This window comes from Anas acuta, chromosome 15, assembly GCF_963932015.1.
Source record: "Anas acuta chromosome 15, bAnaAcu1.1, whole genome shotgun sequence".
Classification (NCBI taxonomy): domain Eukaryota; kingdom Metazoa; phylum Chordata; class Aves; order Anseriformes; family Anatidae; genus Anas; species Anas acuta.
Genome location: NC_088993.1, coordinates 8,196,367 through 8,217,811, shown reverse-complemented (window position 1 = coordinate 8,217,811; position 21,445 = coordinate 8,196,367). Strand labels below are relative to the sequence as shown.

Below are 21,445 nucleotides of genomic sequence, written 5' to 3'. Positions count from 1 at the left end.
GTCTGCACAAAGAGAGAGAAAATCATCAGGTATATTGCTAATTCAAAGCATATATTTAAGACACCTGCCAAATACTTCTGAGGAGGGAAGATACTTGCTCACTTCAGAAGTAACCACTCTCACATTTACAGCAGGATGTGCACTAGTAGGTCATCAAAGGAATATTCCGAGGCCTTACAATTTCCAACAACTGGTGCATCACAAAGCTCCTAATAAAGATCCTGGTGGTAGCTGCTATTGATTAATGTCACACACAATTATTTTAAGAAAATGGGGGAACATCCTCAAAGAAACAGTTGTGGAAAAAGAAAGAGGACAATGGTGGCTAAACATAGCAGTGTAACTTTCACACTGGAATCACAAGTTCCTAGTGCTTTTCAGGAGCTGCAAATATCTGCTGCACATCGTGGGACACCAGAAAGCCTTTCTTACCTTACATTTTAGGCCCCTGCTGGACAACACTAAATGAATAACTTCTGGAGGGTGGTCTATTCACAAACAGCTGCTCACTAACCCTTGCTCAGCCTACGCATACGTACGTTAAAATCATTTCCCCATGAATTTAGAGCAGCATCACACTGTCTATTTCCAGACAGAGCTATTTGGCTCAGAAAAACAGAACAGCTGAGAGGATTCTGACTTCACAATTTCAGATTTTTAATCACAAACTGGCATCCCATTCTCCAAACTTCAGGGCACCAGACCTCTAACAAAATGCACATCAAAGTCCCAACTCAAGTAGTTTAGTGTTGCTTTAGCTTGCCTTTTTGTTTTCTGACAAGTAGCATTTTTAATATTTTTTTACAAAAGACCTATTGTTCTGCTTAATTTTGAATACAGGCAAGGTAGCTTTATATTTCTTCTTCAAAAGGTGATACTTTGCAATGATGTAGTGATTATCACAAATTAAGCACTAATACCAGCTTTCTTTTTTAGGTGTCTGTTTAGGTCAAGCCAATCACCAAAGCTAGAAGGCGCTTAAGCATAATAAAGTGAGAGCTTAAACACTCAAAAGAAACTGCTCTTATCTGCCCAAGAGTCAGTGAATGTACTTGTTTTTTAAAATTATTAAATTAGAACTTAGATAATTCTTGGGTGTCTGAATACAAATTTTCAAAGCAGCTAGAATATAACCATACTGTTAAATCAAGCTCAAAAGATTGTGCACTGCAGCTCCAGAAGTCATGTATGCCTTTCAGAATCTTTATCTAAATTAAATATAACTTTCAGGGACATTTTCTTCCAGGAGGATTTCACCATCTCCCCATGCTTTTCACATACCATTCCTATCCCCTATCTCATTTTCCTTCCTGCAGATCTACCTGTCTCAGAACACATTAGCCAAGTTCTAGATTCAGGTTAAATTTTCACAGGAAATGGAAAAAATCACTGCAATGTTATCCATACTTTTCAACAGAAAACACTGGAGATTTTAAACATGCATTTACAGCTTTTGTCTGGCCACATGGAACCAGTTAACACACTCAGTTTTTCACCACTTCCATACTCTCAAGGCCAGGACCCCTCTCAGATTCACCTTTTAGGTACATCCCAAGATTACAACGCACTTTTTCCACGCTTGGGTTCTGACTGTGCAGACATCAAGCTGGCGTACCTTGCACAGTTGAAATCGGCTTTATGAGAGCTCTGAGAGAAAACAGTAACTGGCCCACATCAGGCTCAACGATATAAATTTAACCTGACAACAACTTTTCAATAAATAGACACAGACTGAGTTCACCCCAGCCAGGTATTCACGTCACAGGGCCATGACATTTGTCATACAGTAACATTCAGTCAGATTTACTGAACCACATAGCAGAATAATGACTCTTTATAGCCCATCTCCCTTTCTATACAGAGATAGTGGCTTGAGGGTGGATTCATTTGCCACAACAGAAATTGAATAAGGGATGCGTTCTGTCTCTCTCCATGCATTTGATGCAAACCATCTTCGTTTAATGCCTCTCACTCTACCCGATTCCATTGTTTGGATATAGTCTAGTGTTCTTAACTGCCTTTTTTAATGGGGGTGGGTGGAGGAGGCAGCATTCCTATTGGCTTCTAGTGACTGGAGTTGTAATGTATTAATACCACCCATCATAATGTGGCCATAAGTGGTAAGAAGTTTAGATAACTGAAAAAGTGATGCTTTACCAGAGCCGGTATTAAATTAATTTCCACACAGCTGCTTTCTTCTGAACTACAGATGTCCTAAAAATTTGGCTGTCTAATTTTAGAAGTGAGCCACTCATCTCTCAGTGACTGGCTGCTGTGAAAATTCAGTTCCTGGAGAAGTAACCAGTCACAGCAACCTTGGTTCTGGATCCTGCTTGGGATCTGCATTAAAATCAGTATTAAATGTTTCTGAAAACAAGTGACAACAATGCCATTGCATTAACTTGCATTGTGTTCCTGATGGAGAATTATCAACACCTTGCTTGTGAGGCCAAGCTGATCCCTAGGAAACGATTTAAATCTACATCCCAGACCCCAAATGTCATACACATAGCTTAGCAGAGTGCAACTTGAAGTGGGGCTGTTCGTGCATGCATACAACGCACTGCGTGCAGTACAGAGTGGCTGATTCAGCACAACGGGGGAGAAGAGAGTTGAAAAAGCCAACGTGGATGTATTTTATTCAAAAACTAAAATATTTTTATGTGACCCAGTTCAAACTGCGTAGCCAAACCCTCACATTCTTAAGAGAAGAGGATATTTTCCTCATTTCCTTTTAGGAATTTCTTTAGCTGTTGCAGCTTCCAGAACTCCTTAGGTACTGACCAGCAGCCACTGACCAAATTCACCTTTTTCTCCTACTGTCTGGTGGCATTTACATCTCTGAGTAACATGAGGACATTCTGTGCCCATTTTATACTCTCAGATGAGTGCTTCAAGCACAACAAGGTAATGGTGAGTTGAGATTTATTTGTTGTGTTCCTCACTGCAGCAGAACTGTACTCCCCTTTTACCTGGACACATACACCAGCAGGGAATAGTCAGGAGAAGGTGGAGGGACCTTTGGAAATGAGACAGAGCAACGTGCATTTCCTGAAAGAATGAAGTGGAGACCTACCTCCTTGCTTTTCTAGCTTATCTGACTGATTGATTGTTGCACTCTGTAAATCCATTATTTGTCCATTTTTCAGCCAGAGATTTTTGTTTATTTATTTATTTTAACAGGGCTAAATTTCTCCCAGAAAGGAATGTTAGGAAACTGTATGTGAGGAACAGCTCAGATACAAGCTCCTACTTAATACCATTCTACCAAAAGTGGTCACTGAATGCCGTGTGGCAATAAAACACTCAGTGTTTGGATATTTCATTTTTTTGGTCACCTGAGATGACATCATTTTGGTTTCCTTTGGTGCTTTCGCAGTATTTGATTATTTATGTTAAAAGTGCCGAAAGTGGTTTTTCTGCATAAATTATTGTTATTTCCAGTTCATCAACCATGTTTTTACTCTATGCTTAAATGGTTATTGCTCACTTAAGCAATCCTGACATGCCCAACGCTGCTACAAGTGGATGGAGATCTTGTATCTGAACACTTTGTGAAATTCAAGTCCCAGGACATACCAAGGTAGCTCATCACATTTTTTGATAGATTTCATTTGTACATTCATTCAGGAAGCATGAACAGTCCAACTTCAAATTCTGCTCTGCTAAGCTGTAAGAACTGGAATCCATCCTATAGCTTAATAAGAGCTTTCTAGAGCTCTAATTGGCCTCAATATCCTGTGGTATTAGTTACATTATTCACTCACTCACATTAGTCTGTGAGCCAGGCTCAGAAACAGTTAATTTTCTTTCCTGAGTTTCAGGTAGTGCAGAGTGACCAATATTCTTTCTTACAACTTCCATCAAAAATTTAACAACAAACAAAAAAAAAAATCCAACTCTTTTAAGACCCACATGACAGGGAGAAGAGACCATTTGGCTGCTGGAGAGTTGCACATGAAAAATAAGAAAATAAGCATTTCTGTAATTTAACATGACTTTATATTTCTTTCATGAACTTTCTTCTTCCCCTCTCTTACCCACACATGCATACACAAACATTTGAGTTGTGCCTGGGCACAACTTGACAAGAAATAACCAAGCCAACTCATATTTGTGCTGCAGAAAGCACAACGGACAGAATTCTTCCCTGAAATAGAGACTGAGAAGGCCTTCAGTGATACTGGGAGTGGTAGAATAGGATGAAATCAGATGTAATTAATTGGATATAGTGAAACTAGAAGGAGAATGTAATTAAGAGCAGACTCACTGTCACATCTCAAAGCCTACAACTCCCAGCATTTTTTGAAGCTTCACATTTCTGTGATTGGAAAGGAAAGCATCAGACAGTGCTCTGGCTCTGCTTGCAGCTGAAAAACTCTGAGGTGAGATTCTGTAAGGATAGCACACAGACAAGCATCTTCTGTTTAGGTCACTATTACCATGTAAATAATAATGTGGCTACAAATGTGCCAATGCACAAACCAACAACTCCCTTAAAAAGGTGAAGAAGGTGAGAGCTGGCCAGTTTGTTTGTTCTTGACATCTACACACACACAAGGATCCAAAGGAGATCACCATCAGGATAACTGTAAGGTGTTATCTTTGAACCATCCTGCCCAGTGTGAAATTTGGTGATGCCTTCTCTTAAGCTTTTGACCTTCAATTTCTAACACAATGATTTTAAGTCTGTGCTGATACAAGATGTCTTTTGAGACTGGAAGTGACTTCCCTGCTGCCCCCAACAAGCTGATACCTATCTCACCAGAGGAAGAGATTCTATGCTGTTCCCAATAGCCCTGTGCTCTGCTTCAGGGACTTCTGTACAAAGACAGGGAGGGCTGGAAAGAAATACTGTAATTGGTAAAATGAAAACACAGAAGAGGGAAAAAGGCTTGCGCATACATTGACAGGAGCTGATACAGGTGACTTTTAGAAAAAGCAGAGTTACAGAGTACTTGGACACAATACCCTCGTGTTACTTTACTTTCCTATACCAATCACTGAGAGGTAGATACTCATATTTCTTTGGAATGCTTAAAAAGCAATCGCATTTTCATTTGAGAAAGTAGACATCTTCCACTAGTACTAATGCACAAAAATGGCTTAAAAAATCTGAGATACAGGAGCAGCTCTCTGGATTTAACACCACGAAAACAGACAGGGAAGTACAGATTAATGCAGCATTTGTCATGTGCAGAGGGATTCAGTTAATGATTTCGTGTATTCAGAGGTAGGTTCAGCGTCACACAGAACGCTACACTAAGCAATCTGCCTGATTCCGTGCTGGAGCTATGGATCTGTCTCAAGGAAGTATGACATAAAAGTTTGATATCTATTCACTATTATTATTTACTTAACCAATGCAGTGAGAAAACGTGAAGCTTTTTGGTGTTAATTTCTTAAGGAAGTCTTTCCTGCTTTTAATCCTTGCTTCTCCTTCAGGGAGAGAAGGACAGCAAAGCAGCCGCCTGTAGTAAGCCTCACTAGCACTGTTCCCTCTCCCTTCCCATCTCCCAGCTAGATGAAGTGCCAGGGTCACTTGTTCCACCTGGGGCTTCTGTTGACACTCCCACAAATTTCACACCCTATCCAGTGTGTGCAGGCTTTCAAGATCTTTTCTTGCTTCTCCTAAATCAATTATTTTCTCTTATTTACCAAATTGGCTTCAAATACCCATGCACACACTGTCATAGGTTAAAAAACAAATAACAACAACAACAAAAACAAACAAACATTAAAACTTACTCGGGGATTCTTGGTCAAAACATTTCCCTGTTCAGTATTTCCCTGATTGTTTTCCTTGAAGACTGCAGTCTTCTGAGGCAACAACCTAAGAAGAACCAGCTTTTATTTCCATTTATTGAGATCAGCAATGGCCACAGGCAGGAAACTAGTAAAACCTAAATCAAGCATGGCTTATTCAGATCTGTTTCCATTAAATGTTAATAAATTACGCACAAGATTTTTTACACATTAAGTGATATGAGGGCATAAGTGAAGTGAAGCCTTACACTTAAGCTACACCACTAAATAAAAGAGCCAATAAACAGCAAAGACAAAGTCTATCCATGTTAAGCAATTTCAAGTGCAACTCTTCTTAAACATTCTTCCCAGTAACTGTTTTACTTTGCAGTATAAACATATATCTGCACATAAACATTCTTGTCATTCTGCAACACAAATGTATTCACACTGATTATTTAAGAATAGAGGTTGATCACATAAAACACAAAACCAATTGTGAACACTTGCAGATAAACAGCAATATTGTGGGATCCCAGCTCAAGTCCAGATTTAATTTGAAGAGTGACTTTTGCACTTCCAGTTGTGGAGTCTACACACTGATTGTTCTGGTTGCTCTCAACATAATCCACTCTTTTGTCCCTTACTATTAGCTGTGCAAAACCCATGTCATTTAAGACAATACTTCTGCAATAAGAATTTGGAACAGTTGCTCAAATTGGGATATATCAAGTGATTGGTTCTCAGAGGTGCCACATGATCAAATCTTCTAATTTTACAGGTGATCCAAATCTACCCATACATATACATGTATTTTAAATCAACAGATTATGAACACCTGTCCCAAGTTCATCATTATTTTTAAGTACTTGCAGTATGCAGACAGTGTTCTAAGCTCAGCAAATGTAAGCTAAATCTAAATGATTTTAAAGAGTCAACTTTGAATGAATTCTGGGGAAAACAAATCTCAAAGAGAATTTTCTTGAATTAAATTAAAAGTTTGTCTACCTAGAGGCTTTCAAGGACCACTTTTATTCACTGAATAGTCTTTCATGCTGACAATATTCAAATATAAATCTGGCTATAATCTTCATAAAATTTTGATTGCTACCTTCATGTTTGTGATGTGAACATTCATACAGGTTTTGCTTGGTAATTTTAAGTACATGTAGTTATGAGGATTACTCAGTAGCAAACTAAGTTGAAGTACATAACAACTTATTTTTTTTTGTTGCAACCAAATTCAAGAACTCAAACCAGAGAAGCCTGAACACTCTTCTGCTTTGTACAGGGATATATGTCAACAGCAGTAGTGGGAAGTTCTTCAGCATTACCCATGAATACCAATGAAAACTAGTAAGATAGCTGATAGGAATGAAACCCTTATTAAAAAATATAATATAAATAGCAGCAGTTATCTGCCTGCTATTTTCGTTCTGCATAGGATGTTCTAAAGGCAGTAAATGTGTTTAAGAAAGAAATCACACAGATAAAAAGCCACAGAGATCATTGCTTTACTCCTACACGTTCACACTATAATAACAAAGGGCTGGAGGCATAAGAGGAGGAAGAGCAATAACAAGATTTGTAATGTGCACAGTTCATTTTTCCACAAGTCCTTCCCTTGCCACCTTATTTGAAGAAGGATGAGGAGGAAAAGAAAAGCTGAAAACAAAAATAATGTCTCTGATACATTAGCTATGCTACTACAGCATCAATAAATATCACGTGCAACATTAAATGCAATTGGTAATTTTGGTAGTGGGAAAGCTTGCAGAGCTATTTAGACGATGTAAGATGCTCCTGGGGAAAGTTCACCTTCCGTTGCAAGGGACCTCCCACAGTGGGGAAGGCAGATCTGCAGCTCAGCACTGCTGGGTCTCATTTACACAAGTGAAATTATGATTGCAGTTCCTGGCAAAGAAGGTCCAGGTGGGAGCTGAACACTCTGCTATGGCAGGAGCCTTGTGTGTATGCACACTATTAAATATTCAGCAAAGAGAGTTTCATTACTGCTTCTTTCTTGACTGGCTGTCAGTCACAAATGTTTTTGCTTATCTGAAGGCGACTCAAGGGTTCTGCTCAGACCAGGCTTTAGTTGCACTTTGCCTTTGGGTTTGCCCGATCTGTGTGAGAAGTTTATGAAACTGATCTCCTCCTGAAAGTGCAATTTTGGAAATTGCCAGTGAACCCTATTTCTTTTCAGTTTGACAGACATCTCTGCTTTGACAAAAGGTTTTGGGAACCACAGACAATTATGCATAAGACTTTCGGAATAAACATAGTCTAATGGGAGGGAGAGAAGAAAGGGAGGAGGAAAACCAGAACTGACTGTAGGATATGGAATTACTCCCTAGTTTTCTGCTATTGCTTAATAACCCACTCTTGAAAAGAATTCCTTCAGGCAGAAAGAATAAAAAAGATAACTTTTTCTATTAGAAACAACTTATGCTACAGTTTTTTTTTTTTTTTTAATTGACCTCAATACTGAATGATAGTTTAAAACTCTTTAAAATTATAGCAGTTAAAAAACAGAGCAAGATAAAATAACTCCTGAAGAAGTTATTACATCACTGGGACTTTTTTTTTTTTTTCATTTAACTAGTACAATTCTGAAAGCCTGCAGGCCTCACCTTGCATGCACAAACAGTGGTGTAGATCTGGTATGATGTCAACTGAAAGACAGAAAAATGCAGATTTACTTCAGCACCAAACCCACATATTAACTGAGTGTTCAGAGACCTGAACTGGGTCTTCTGGGTCTTCATGCAGCTTTCTACAACATTTTAACTAGGAATATCTGTAGCTGATTCAGACACGTTAAAGAGTTATAACCAACAGTACACTAAAAGAACAAAAATGAAATTTAGTACATGGAAGAATGCCAACAATGATGTGGGAAAAAAAAAAAAAAAAAGATGCATGCTAAGAACAGCTATTACAAATAAATGTGGTCAGGAATATAGCAGCTAAATAATAATATGCTAAATGATGATAAAATGACACCTTCAGGAAAAAAAAGCATGCATTCTTAGACACTGAATCACAGCACACAGCACTGCATTTTTTTTTTCTAATGTGACCCCCGTAATACTCAGCCTATAGTCTCCAGGAATGCCCACATGCTTTGTGGTCTGCTCCCGGGAGCAAGGCTGGGTGTGAACTGCCTGAGTGACTCTGACTGCAATAGCACAGCCTGTTATTGCATGACTGCACAGCTTTTCTGCAAACAGACAATAAAGCAGTGCTCCCGGAATAGTTAGGATGCCTTGCCCTTAAACAAACTGCAGATTCTCACCGACCAAAAGGGTTACAAACAATTTCGTATTATTGTTGCCGTATAAAGGCATTGCTGCAAACGTTTGACACCATCACATTTGTCCTAATTGATTTGCTTGTGAAGCATTAAAATTTACCCAGTAAAAAAGCAAGCAAGATGATTGAAGGAAGAAGTGGCAGAAGCCTTTTAAACAAATCTCCTAAGTGTTAACATCTTTGGCTTTGGACAGCATTTTTAGGAAGCAACCCAAACCCTCCTCTCCTCTAATCAGGTTATGCTGCAGTCATGCTTTATTCAGAAGTTAACCATGACAGCATGACTCCTTAGATAGTTCCTATTTCAAAAGGCAAGTTTTCTTACCATATATAAGGTTTCCAGTAAAACTCAGACTGACAAATATGCCTGAGATAAAATGAAACAAATATTTCACAGTAGAACTTTTCATATTTATTTGTCATTGTAGATGCCATGAAAGGACATGAGCTTAGTGGCCTCTAGGAAAAAAAAATAATGAAAAAACAGATTTACAGTTACAGGACAGCCACTGGCTTGCATTTTCAAAGAAAGCTCAGAGATTTAAATACATAATTCTCTTAGACTTCTTTTACAGTTTCATCCATTGGTTCAAGCATAGAACTGGCAATCTTACTTCCTTCTCAAGTTTATCATTCACTGCATGATACTGAACCAGCAACTTAACATCTTGATGCTTGAATTTCAAATGCTAAATTGCTCGAGGATATGTGTAGTGTGATCTTTGTCTATCTGCGTGCAACAGATTTCTGGTCTCCTGAAAACATTTACAATTTTAGCATAAATTTAACATGATGCAGCCACCATTTGTTTCCAGGTTGACGGGATCTATTGATTCTGGTAAATGAGGAATGCTCTGTTTTTCTTTCACTGGTTAGACCCAAGTATTCTGCATTTCATAGGTTTCTACAGTAGATACAATGTGTGTGCAAGTGCCTGGAATACTTTGATCAAAAACAAAGCATAATATCATTGCAGCACTTTGTAAAATTGAATTATAAATACTGCAATTTAATACTATGTAAATTGATGCAGTCAAATATACAAAGTCCAGCTGGCAGAGCCGGTTTACGTGTCCAGAGAGAAACCTGCTTAATCTTACAGAGCAAATAAATATTTGTAAAAAGAAAAAGAAAAAAAAAAAAAAAACACAAACTGTGCAGTGCTGTGCTTTTTGGCACGCTGTCAGAAGAGAGGGGCTTGTGCTCACGCAGATGTGGCTATTTTATGTTTCAGGGAGCGGTAACCCTGAGCACGAGGTACCACACAGGATGCCAGGTGCCTGAGGAGTTAATCGAATTCTGTCTCAGCATCCCCAGCCAAGCAGCAGCCTTCGCTGCCTATAGTGGATAAAGAGAACATTGCTGAGACTGGAGGCTCTACTTACCAAGTCTAATTACATTCCTATTCTAAACCATTCCTAATGCATTTCAAAACCCAGAAATATTCTGGCCTCTTCAGCCTTTCAGAAACTGTCATAAAAGTAATTGATAGAAGAGAAGAAATGTTTGGGCCTACATATTTATGTTTCATCATGTCTCATATCATGAAAGTAGAATTTTATTTCACTGGGAAAACAAAATGCAGCCCTGTGTCTGGAGGTGGACAAGCTCCTTTCAAACAATATCTGCAGAAGAAAAGGTTGATATAAGATGCCTTTTCATGCTTGGCCTCTCTCCAGATCTCTGTGAGTAAAAAGTAAATAGATAAAGTGGCAAGGAGGGCTAAGAGAAGAATAATACAGAGCCATAAAAAGTAGATTCTACCAAAATTAGAACTAATTTAATGGTTGCTCCAAGCATTATGTATTTTTCCTTACCCCTACTAGTGGCAGGGACTAAAAATTATGAGACAGAAACCACAGATAAAAAATACTATCTTCCCTTTCAAGACTTCTTAAATAAGGCCAAACTGGTATTAGATTTTGGGGGGGGGGGGGGGGGGGGGGGGAAGAAAGGCAAATATTTAGGACAGAAATCAATGCATTGCTGTCTACAGGCTGAATTCTGTGTTCTCAGAGCTCCATACAAGAATGGAGAGGGAGAGATGCAAAAATGATTTTAAATCATTTAAATTTAAAGGCCTTTGCCCTTTCTTAGAATTCAGTGAGGTTTCCAACTGCTCCACTTTGAACACAGCCACTCAGTGCCCACGAGAAGAGAGCAGCTTGGGACCAAGCATTATGTAGCCCCGCTCCTTCCTCTTGGCCACGCTAAAACACACAGATCGATCAGATCATCCTACCCACCACTGGCACGGTACGAACATGATTATGTCTACCTGCAACATCTAGCTGCCTTACGCTTTCCAATAGACTTCAGGTCTGGCAAAGCAAATCCCTCGATGCTGTATTATGTCGGCTGAACCCCCTCATTCAAAAGGGCAGGCCGTTAGTTGTTTCACTTGATGGAACACGCTTTTCAGTGAATATACTGGATCAAACTCATATCCAGGGACAGCTCATTTGAACTCGATTCATGTTCGTCTCTTCCCTCACCCAAGAAACACACCAATGCTAGCACAGAAATGATAGTTCTTTGATTTTGACATGAACTTCTGCTAAAACTCTCACATAGAGTTGGCTCATAGCTTGGAAGCCTTTGAACATATTGTTTGAGATGCCAGCTTAGAAAAGCAAACGAAGAAGCAATCACACATTCAGACAGGATCAACAACAGCACCACCAAAGGCAGCATGCTAGTGTTTCCCTGGGCAAAATTCTCATGTTGTCTTTCAGGATTCACTACCCTTTCGTCTCTCCTTCAGCTTTCAGTTTCACTGCTTAGAGAGAGAAATGTAAGGTTCCAATAGCTCCGGGTCACTACACCGAAGACTAAGCAAAGCCATGGCTGTAGAAGCAAAGCCTTGTTATGAGCTGTTAAATATTACATACAGAGAACTGTACTGTTCCACAGAAACCATCTACAAATAGGCAGGTAATGTATTTTAGCTGTTAACTGCTATGAAACTGTAGTCATTTCATTGCTGTCCTGTCCTTTAGCTCTTCTCATCTTCTTGCTTGATTTACCTCTAGCCCTAGATTTGAAATACAGCCTCTTTGTGGCAGGAGTAAAGCTCGGTGTTTCATAAAGTAGTTCTTAAAATACGGTCAGATAAACAATTCTGTGAAACCCGTACTGAGAAAATAGAGTTCCCTACGTTTGTATTTTCTGGCCAACTCCAAGCTTTCACTGAGGTCATTGAAGCTTTTTTTTTCTTCTTTTTTTCTTTAGAGCTTCTCCCAAGCCTCGTTCCTTTGCAGATTCTCCTCTCTTACTCCAGAGCTTTCTCCCCACTCCTAGGTGCCTGCTTTCAGAACAGCCATAGGACTTGACTATCTTTCAGGATTCTACACCTCGACGTAAAAAGTCTAAGGATTTAGAGCCATAAGGACCAACAAAGATGATAGTATTGTCAATGAGGAAAAGAATTAAAAAAAAAAAAAAAAAAAAAAAGGCAAGAAACTGCTTCAGAATTACCTAAGATCTCCTTATTTTGCTTTACTGTCCACAGAGAAATGCTTGCAAGTGCAGTATTTTACAAGAAAGAGAAAGCACCACACACTGATAATGCACGTGTGTAATTTTTCCAGGCCTTTCCAAGACTTCCCCATCCCAAGCAGCTTGGTAGCCATCTCCTTTCAAAACCAAAACGGAAAGCTAGGAATAAGGCAGAGGTCTGCATCTGAAGGGTCCCAACCAGATACAATGAACTCTGCTACTGGCACAGTCAAGATGATAAGATGATAAAACACACAGCTGTAGTGACTTCCTTTAAGACATCGCTGCATTCAGATCAGAGTGAGGCACGGTGGGATCCACCGTGTAGATGTTGGTCTCCTGGCTGTATGACTGTTACAGCTGAGAGATGTCAGACTCCATTTCCTATCCAGCAAGGATCAGCCCAGCTTCTGCTAGGACAGCCCCCACCCAGATTCACTTCCCAATGAACTTGTGCCATGCAGCAGAAGAAAATTCAAGATTTCTTAGTCTAGAAAGACAAAGGAAGAGAAAGCATCTCTTCAGTTTAACAGTTAGGGCACTCAACTGGGAGGGAGGAGTCCTGCTTCTGATCTTTATGCTGTTTCTATATTTTATTAGTTATCCATTTCGGGCACAGCAGAAACAAAAGTCCAAGTTCTCCCTCTTCCCAAGTATATGCTTTAAATCACATTTTGGGTTGGAAAACCTTCATATTTCAACATTTTTTTTTTGATGAACAGCTACAACAGTAACTAAATTTGTGGGTGCATTACCTTGAGGAAGTAAAAACCTTAAAAAATATATTGAAATTGAGATCATTTGTATAATTAGCTGCTAAGACTGGAGGGAGGGAACACAAAGGATAACATTCAGAATTAAAGCCCTTATTTTACCATTGTTCATTTGGCAGTTTTGCAATTCTAATTCTTTACTGCTTTTTCAAACGTGACAGTGATATCTTTAAATCCTATTTTACTGATTTACATACAGCACTCTATGCAAGACGCATTCCTATAGCACCTTTCGTCTGAAAACTCAGTATACTCTGCAAATAGCAATTAATCTGCATAGCACTGAACTACCTCCTCCAATGTGTTAACAACTCATTTTACAGCTGGTGAAACCAAGGCAGAGGAATGTTGAGTCATGTACTCAAGGTCATGTAACAAATCCATCCTGTAACTCCAAAACATCTCTTTGCATGTTTGAAATCCACAAAATATTTATAGGAGATGGTTAAGAGGAAAAAAAAAAAGAGAGAGAAAAAAAAGAACTTCCTGAGATTCACAGTTGATTTTTAAAGTAGTTGGTGTCAGGATAGTATAAATGTTTTTCTTGATAAAATATTTGTTACAAAACGATGCTCAATGTCACACTTCTGAATTTTCCCTGCTTTGAAAATTAGAAATTATAAGAATGTGTCTATACATACTAGCATCAGGTTACTTACAACGGTATTGTAAAACCTATAATCTAGTCATTGTGCAAAAATGAGGACTCCAAGTCTTGCCAAAGTCCTTTTGAACAATTAACGATTTGGTGTTAGCAGTGCTCCTTTTGTGCCACCTATTTGCCAAAACAGTATTTTCTACACTGGTATTTCCCCCAACACACCGAATTTTGCTACATGTGCCTACCTGTAAGTGTGAAAAGCATGGTGAAAGAAGCCGATTTTAAAGAAGTTAAAACATGAGATAGAAGGGTTGGCTTTCACTACTAGCATTTAACTCCCAGACAAACAAAAGAAATTTTCAGGCAAAAGCCTGGAAAGCATTATTTGACCGGGACAGGCATAAACAGCAGCTCCACCATACTATCACTGCCATAAATGCATGCTCTCAGCCATATGTCCTATGTTTGCCAGCTTTCTACTTTATTTCCCTGGCAAGGATTTACAGACCAAAGCCTAGTTTGTTCCCCCTCAATCTCAGTTTCCAGACAAGAGCCCTATAAAGCACCTATGGGCTAAATTAGTTAGAATAACTTTAATACAAGCACATTCACAGAATTAACCATTTCACTTTCTGTACGGCCTTCCATAAGAAACAGAGTTGAAAATCTTACACAGAAGGTGGCATAAACAAGAGCAAAAGTGAACTCACAGCTGACTGGCAGGCACAGTCCTTGTGAGGCTGTTCTCTTCCTTGCTTGGTTTTTACAGAAATTAAGGAAGTGGCTTGAGCTTGTTGGGGACTTTCGCACTTAACCTTGCAATAGATAAAAATGGTACAATAAGAGCAAGTGCCGGGTCCTGCACCTGGGACGGGGAAACCCTGGCTGCACGTACAGACTGGGCGATGAGACGCTGGAGAGCAGCCTAGAAGAGAGGGATCTGGGGGTCGTGGTAGACAGCAAGTTGAATATGAGCCAGCAGTGTGCCCTGGCAGCCAGGAGGGCCAACCGTGTCCTGGGGTGCATCAAGCACGGCATCGCTAGTAGGTCAAGGGAGGTGATTGTCCCGCTCTACTCTGCGCTGGTGAGGCCTCACCTCGAGTACTGTGTGCAGTTCTGGGCACCACAGTATAAAAAGGACATGAAACTGTTGGAGAGTGTCCAGAGGAGGGCTACGAAGATGGTGAAAGGCCTGGAGGGGAAGACGTACGAGGAACGGCTGAGGGCACTGGGCCTGTTCAGCCTGGAGAAGAGGAGGCTGAGGGGAGACCTCATCGCAGTCTACAACTTCCTCGTAAGGGGGTGTCGAGAGGCAGGAGACCTTTTCTCCATTAACACCAGCGACAGGACCCACGGGAACGGGGTTAAGCTGAGGCAGGGGAAATTTAGGCTTGACATCAGGAGGGGGTTCTTCATAGAGAGGGTGGTTGCACACTGGAACAGGCTCCCCAGGGAAGTGGTCACTGCACTGAACCTGTCTGAATTTAAGAAGAGATTGGACTGTGCACTTAGTCACATGGTCTGAACTTTTGGGTAGACCTGTGCGGTGTCAAGAGTTGGACTTGATGATCCTTAAGGGTCCCTTCCAACTCAGGATATTCTATGATTCTATGATTCTACAAAAAACGGGCAATGCAACTATCTGCAGTGTTTTAGATCATTATCTAACTGCATCATAATTGTTATTTCTCTAAACAGAAAATGTTATTTACCTTGCAATTTATCATCAAAGACCTTGGTTATGCCAGACAAATTGCTGCAGATTAACTAAGATCAAATTAAAAGTACAAATGTAAAATTTTACTCTCCACTTATATTAGATTAATTTTTAATTTTTCTATGCAAATTAAACCAATTTAAACATGAAACAGGCAGACAAATGTATCTATATTAAGAGTTGGACATAATTAACTGGACTGAATTTAAATTACATAAGCTAGTGTGACTTTTCATATATTGACAAGGATATAGAAGCTTGCACCTCTAACCTGCTAACTTGCAGTGTCTTTGATGTAAAAATTTACACAAATAAATACTCATGTATACTCACAATGTATTTTTTGCAACTATTTTTTTTGGTAGCAGAAACATTCATGAGAAATTAGCAATACAGATTGCATTTCCTTCCTAGTTTTATTCAGTTTGTATATAAAACTTTTGTGTGTGTGTGTGTGTAGTATTCAATGACTTTTATCAAATGAAAACAAACAATCTACAGTCAGAATTAGCAAAGGTTCTTTGCAATTTCCCATCCTGTACTGAAATTACACTGGGCCATTATCTATCTTCTGTGATTTGTTTAAAACTGAAGACACCTGTATCCTATAGAAAAGCATTCACTCACCAATTAAAAAAGAGACATATGGAGATGGGTAAAGCATGTAAAACCTAATTATACAGCGCAGACAAGCAATTTCAGTTCATCTAAGAGGAAACACCTCTTTAATGACAAAATTAAAGATTTAAGATCAAAGCCCAGTCATACAGTCATTACACAAAAAATGTCACCAGATGATAAACTGCAACTGCTGTTCGTAATATTCCTTCCCCTTGAGGTGCCAAAACAAGGGGGATACAGAACTGAAGCCTGATCTTGAAGATTAATGTGGTGCTCATAGAAATTTCACTACCTTGCATAAGGATCCAGTCCAGAACTAGAGAGAAGGAGACAATTTAGAGTGCCACAAAAGCCTCCTAGCAATACTAGAAAGAGAGAAAAAGAGGGACAATAAACAAAACGGTGCAGGGAATTAAAATCCTACTTGTCCTGAAGGCAAGTGGTGCTGAGCTATACAGAAAGATGTACAAAACTTCAGCAGAGAAGCCTTATCTTTTGTAGCTTCACAGAAAATAGCTGGGGTGCAGCAAAAGCCAAATCCCAACTGACACTGTCACATACTCAAGGCACACCACAGATGACTGATGTACCACTGTGTTAGTTAATTTGTATACTTGGCCCTATCTGAAATCCACATCTGGATTTTTGAAGGGGGTAAATAAACCCTCTTTATGTATAAGTAAGCTCGTACAAAATGAAATTCGGTTAAGCTTCCCCTAAGCCCCTGATGCTCAGTCTCAAAATTTAAATGAATTCCTGGGCTGCTGCAGAATGCCTTCAGCTTCCTGAGTAAGGTTCATCTTTTTAAGCAAGGCCAAATAAATGCCAGCCATGACAACAATCAAAGTTGAGCAAAAGCATACTCTTGTCCAGAAAATCGCAGAGGGCAAAATCCTAATTTGAGAACTGCAATGCTGTATTTGTTGGCTGGGCTGTTGCTGTATATCGTAGCAGCACTGGCGCTGGAAAATGATGTCAGGACCGTGAATTTAAGATTTTCATTGTCTGTAAAATCATAGTGTAAATACCTAACCTTCAGCAGCCCAAAGTATTTGCAGCCCCATAAAGCAGAAGCGAACTTCCAACCGTTCAGAAGTGATCCCATTCTTTATTCTGCCCTGAGGCATTACTCAGCATAAGGTGGTCCTCCTCACACAGCTGGACCTTACAACTGGCTCAGTTAAATATCCAACCACCCCTTGCACTTAAAAGATGTCTTCTGATGCAACAGGGCATCCCAAGATGTCTCTGCATTTCAGAGAAAGCCTATACAATTCTGAACTGTTCCTAAACTTCCTATGCTATGTGAGAGGAGCAGTAGTATGATCAGAAGAATGGCAGAACTGCCTTTATTCCTTGGTTATCCAAAATGAATTATAGAAGACCTTCTAAAAGTACCTTTCACGCTAAAGCAGTGCAAGTGAAGTAAGATCCACAGGACATGTCCCCATAGTAATAAATATCAGCGTAAACCGAGTGATTTGGCCAGGGACAGTCTTTTGCTAAAGGACAGCACGTTTTTGCCTGCATATACATCCATATAATGCCTAGCATAATGCCATCCACTGACATACTACAGAGAGAAAATCAGGTGGAGGGGGTGGTATGGATTTCTTCTGCTGACATACCTGTAATCGTATTGGCTCCACAGATGATTTGTGCATGACCTATTACAAACTGCACAACAGTTTCTTGTGTCCAACTAACTTTTTGTTCCTTCCCCGTTTTTAATCCGAACAGCAGACAAAGTCAACGATGACTTCTATACCAAACGCCGCCACCTTGCAGAGCTGGCTGCCAAGGGGAGCCTGCCGCTCCATCCAGTGCGCATAGAAGACGACAGAGCATACACAATCGACAGTGGCCTAACCAAACAGAACGGGCAGAAGTCCAAAATGGCAAAGATCCACACGCACCCATTAGGCTACAATTCCCACTACAAGACCTGGGATCCCAACGACCAGTCTCTTAGACGGCAAGCGTACGCGAACAAGGGAAAGCATGGCATGGGTGACCCCACGTTAAGCGACCCACTGACAACCCGGAGCCAGCATTATTTGGGCCCACAGCCATACTTCATAACCAACAGCAAGACAGAAGTAACTGTTTGAGTTTTTCTTTCCCTTTTTTTTTTTTTTTTATTTTAAAGAAATCCTTTAAAAACCACACACACATACACACACAACACACACTCAACTGAAAGGCAAAAAATAAATTTAAATATAAAAAAATGAAAAAAAAAAAACAAAAATATGGGAGTGGAAAGAAGGAAGGAAGGAAAGAAGGAAGGAACGAACTTCCACCTGGACACACTTGGTAGCCAGCTAACTGCAGACTGAAGAGTGGGTTAATACCATTCAGCAATACACACTGAAGGTTGAATTACAAACTCCATTTGTATTTCACAATGGAACACAAACCCTTGTGACTAAATTTTTTTACTTGAAACTAAAATCCATGATGAGAAGTAGCACAATCTAGAGAAACTTTATGTCTGCTTAAACATTTACTCTATGCTCCTGCCTTGAGACAGAGGAAGAAAGAGAGAACAATACACTGTAATATATTATTATTTCAGTGAGGAATTTTGTATAAAACCTATTAACAATCACTAGACCTGTGAAAAGCCAAGAGCAAGCATCTTGGTACAACCCCTAACATCTATTATTGTATACCATCCTATAGAAAGCGCAAAAAATATATATACAATAAGGGACAAAAACTCCTTTCACCTGGAATTCAAGAAGACTGTTATGATTAAGAGCATGTGGGACACTTCTGGCTGGTAGAGAGTTTTGAGGGATGATAAAAAAAATCAGAAGATTTTATTTCAGTTTACTTTGATTTGAAATTTTTGGGAACCTCCAAAACAAGAAGAGAGAGATTATGTGACACAGAAAGCTGCTGGAGGAATAAGGGCATCAAAAATTTCCTCTCAGTCCTCCTGTTTTCAGGCAGATGGTGACAATTCTCACTTTGCAGACTGTCAGGACTTTTACTTCACCTAAATGTTTTGCCTATCTTCAACTGCTTCAGACTGAAAATAAGCGTGGGTGGTGCCTTTACTGTATTACTATTGTTCAATGACAGTCTTGTTTCTCAAAGTGGCCCCTCTGTTCCTTTACGCTATTTCCTCATGTTTTGGTAAGGATGACAAGGGTTCTGTCCTGCTCGGCCTCCTCTGTTTGTCCTGAAGGGGAACTGGACTACATCTTCATGCGGTGGTTGCACAGTCAAGACTACTGAGTTAGCCCCTCAATTTTCCCAACTTAACCTTTTTCCCTCTAGTCTCTCATTTTGTATTTGCTTTTAGCCATAGTAGTTCTTCTTTGTAGTTCAATTAAATGTTATATGGTATATTGTCTCTATTGTTTGGCTTTGTATGGTGGCATTCCCTCTTGGCAGACTATTTGATGGAAGAGTCTACTGGACTAGCCTCAGACGTCAAAGAGGTCTGGGTTTAAACTAAACAAACAACTGGACTCGTGGTTTTGGCTGCGGCTCTGAAGAGCTGGATGCCTTGTTTGTGAGTAAAACCACTCTTGAATTGGGCCCTGGTAGCAGCCTTGTGGTCTCGGGCCTGTAACATCTCTGCACATCCACAGTGAGGTAAACACAATTGGGATGGGCAGGCAGTGCTGCACCAGCCCGAAGGCAGGCAACACACTCAGTCTTGCACTTAAATTCCTGCCCTTCCCCCAGAACAAGTCATTTGGCTGAATCCTAACTAGCTATCTTACTACAGCTGAATTCTCACCAGCTGTCAGTTCTTCTTGAGATTAGTTTTGGAAGAGTATGCAGGGAGGAGTGAGAGCTGTTATGTTGTAACAAGAATTGGAAGTGGCATTTCTTACTGTACTCAACTGACTGGCAGTGTTTCTTCTTAGTCTGAAGGATGCAAGGGCTAAGAATTTCAAATATGGTTAAGTGGAAAGACCATTTTTTTTAAGCTATCTCAAGATTGATTTGCATCCTGAGAGCACCGGCACCCCTCCATAAGTGTGCTGCTAAATTGTATGATCATATGTTTTAAGACTATCAGACGTGGACAAAGCCCACGGGAGAAATACTTTGCACACAACCCAGACTCTCCATTATCTTACTTTTATTCCTTTAATTTTTATTGCCTTCACAACTGGCTGACTTAATTTGACCTTTTATGGAATGTTGCTGTTAATCCATATGCTTTAGATACACATTACAGCTGCACTCTAATTCACACAGGTTTCGTGTAACTTGAGCATATTTTATGTGGAAATATTTTAGTAACTGTATGTTCTGTAAGTAAAACTGTGTTAATACTTGTTAACTACAGAGTTTATGATACCAATAATACTTCCTACAATAAAAAATGTTTGTTTGTTTTTTAAGAATGTTTATTTGTAAACATATGTATTCACTATATTAATATGAATTTCTTACCTGGCAATAAAAACTGATTCTATGTGAATCCAACTTGCTGGCTCATTCCTAAGCTTTTATTGTTGAGTCAAGCTTTGAGAATTAACTGAGCTTCTGGAACCTTCCACTGAAGCCAGCAGTGTTCATCTCAGCACGTATGATGGCTTGATTCTGCTGGTAGTCTTGTGAACAGGCGGTTCTTTGAAAAGCAGACACGTCATACATATTACATACGTGCAATGTATGTTACATACAACGTAACAATACATACCAGGTATAGATGCCTTGCAAAGTTCCATGTGACACAGCTTGTGTCACTTGATCAGTTAAATTACGGTTTTGAGGACAGAAAAATAAGGTAAGAATGCATAGGTCCAGATCTTGTTCCTCATGACTGCACAGGAGTTTTGCAGTAAGCTTCAACTGCTTCCTGGGACTGGAGCTACCCAGCAAGCACAGATGAAACACTGGTATACATTGCTTCAGGTTTTTTATACTTTCACTACAGAAAAACCTGTACACAACATCTGTTCACCAAGCCAGCTGGAACAGAAATGTCCTTTATAGGTTCTCATTACTGCTAATGGCTCGTAAACCTGACCGTGAACAGAACCCTCTGAAGAGGGGAGTGTTTTGGTAGCTTCTTCTCTTTGCTTTGCTGCAGTGATATTGGGCGAATTTCTGAAGAAACAAGGAATCAGGATACCTAGCTAGCTTCAGAATCAGCTCGGTGCATGGTTTACTGCAAATTCTTTAAATAATTCATTTATCATT

At 39.7% G+C, this 21,445-nt stretch overlaps 1 protein-coding gene across 2 annotated transcripts in view; it reads left to right on the top strand.

Moving 5' to 3' along the window:
* SHISA9 (shisa family member 9) overlaps positions 1–20,725 on the top strand; it is a 181,643-nt gene extending 160,918 nt beyond the window's left edge. For both annotated transcript variants that reach the window (XM_068699265.1, XM_068699264.1), the window contains one exon: positions 18,011–20,725. In XM_068699265.1, coding sequence (XP_068555366.1) covers positions 18,011–18,381 — 371 coding nt within the window. In that variant the 3' untranslated portion in view covers positions 18,382–20,725. The remainder of the gene's footprint in view (positions 1–18,010) is intronic.
* The last annotated feature ends 720 nt before the right edge of the window (positions 20,726–21,445 follow it).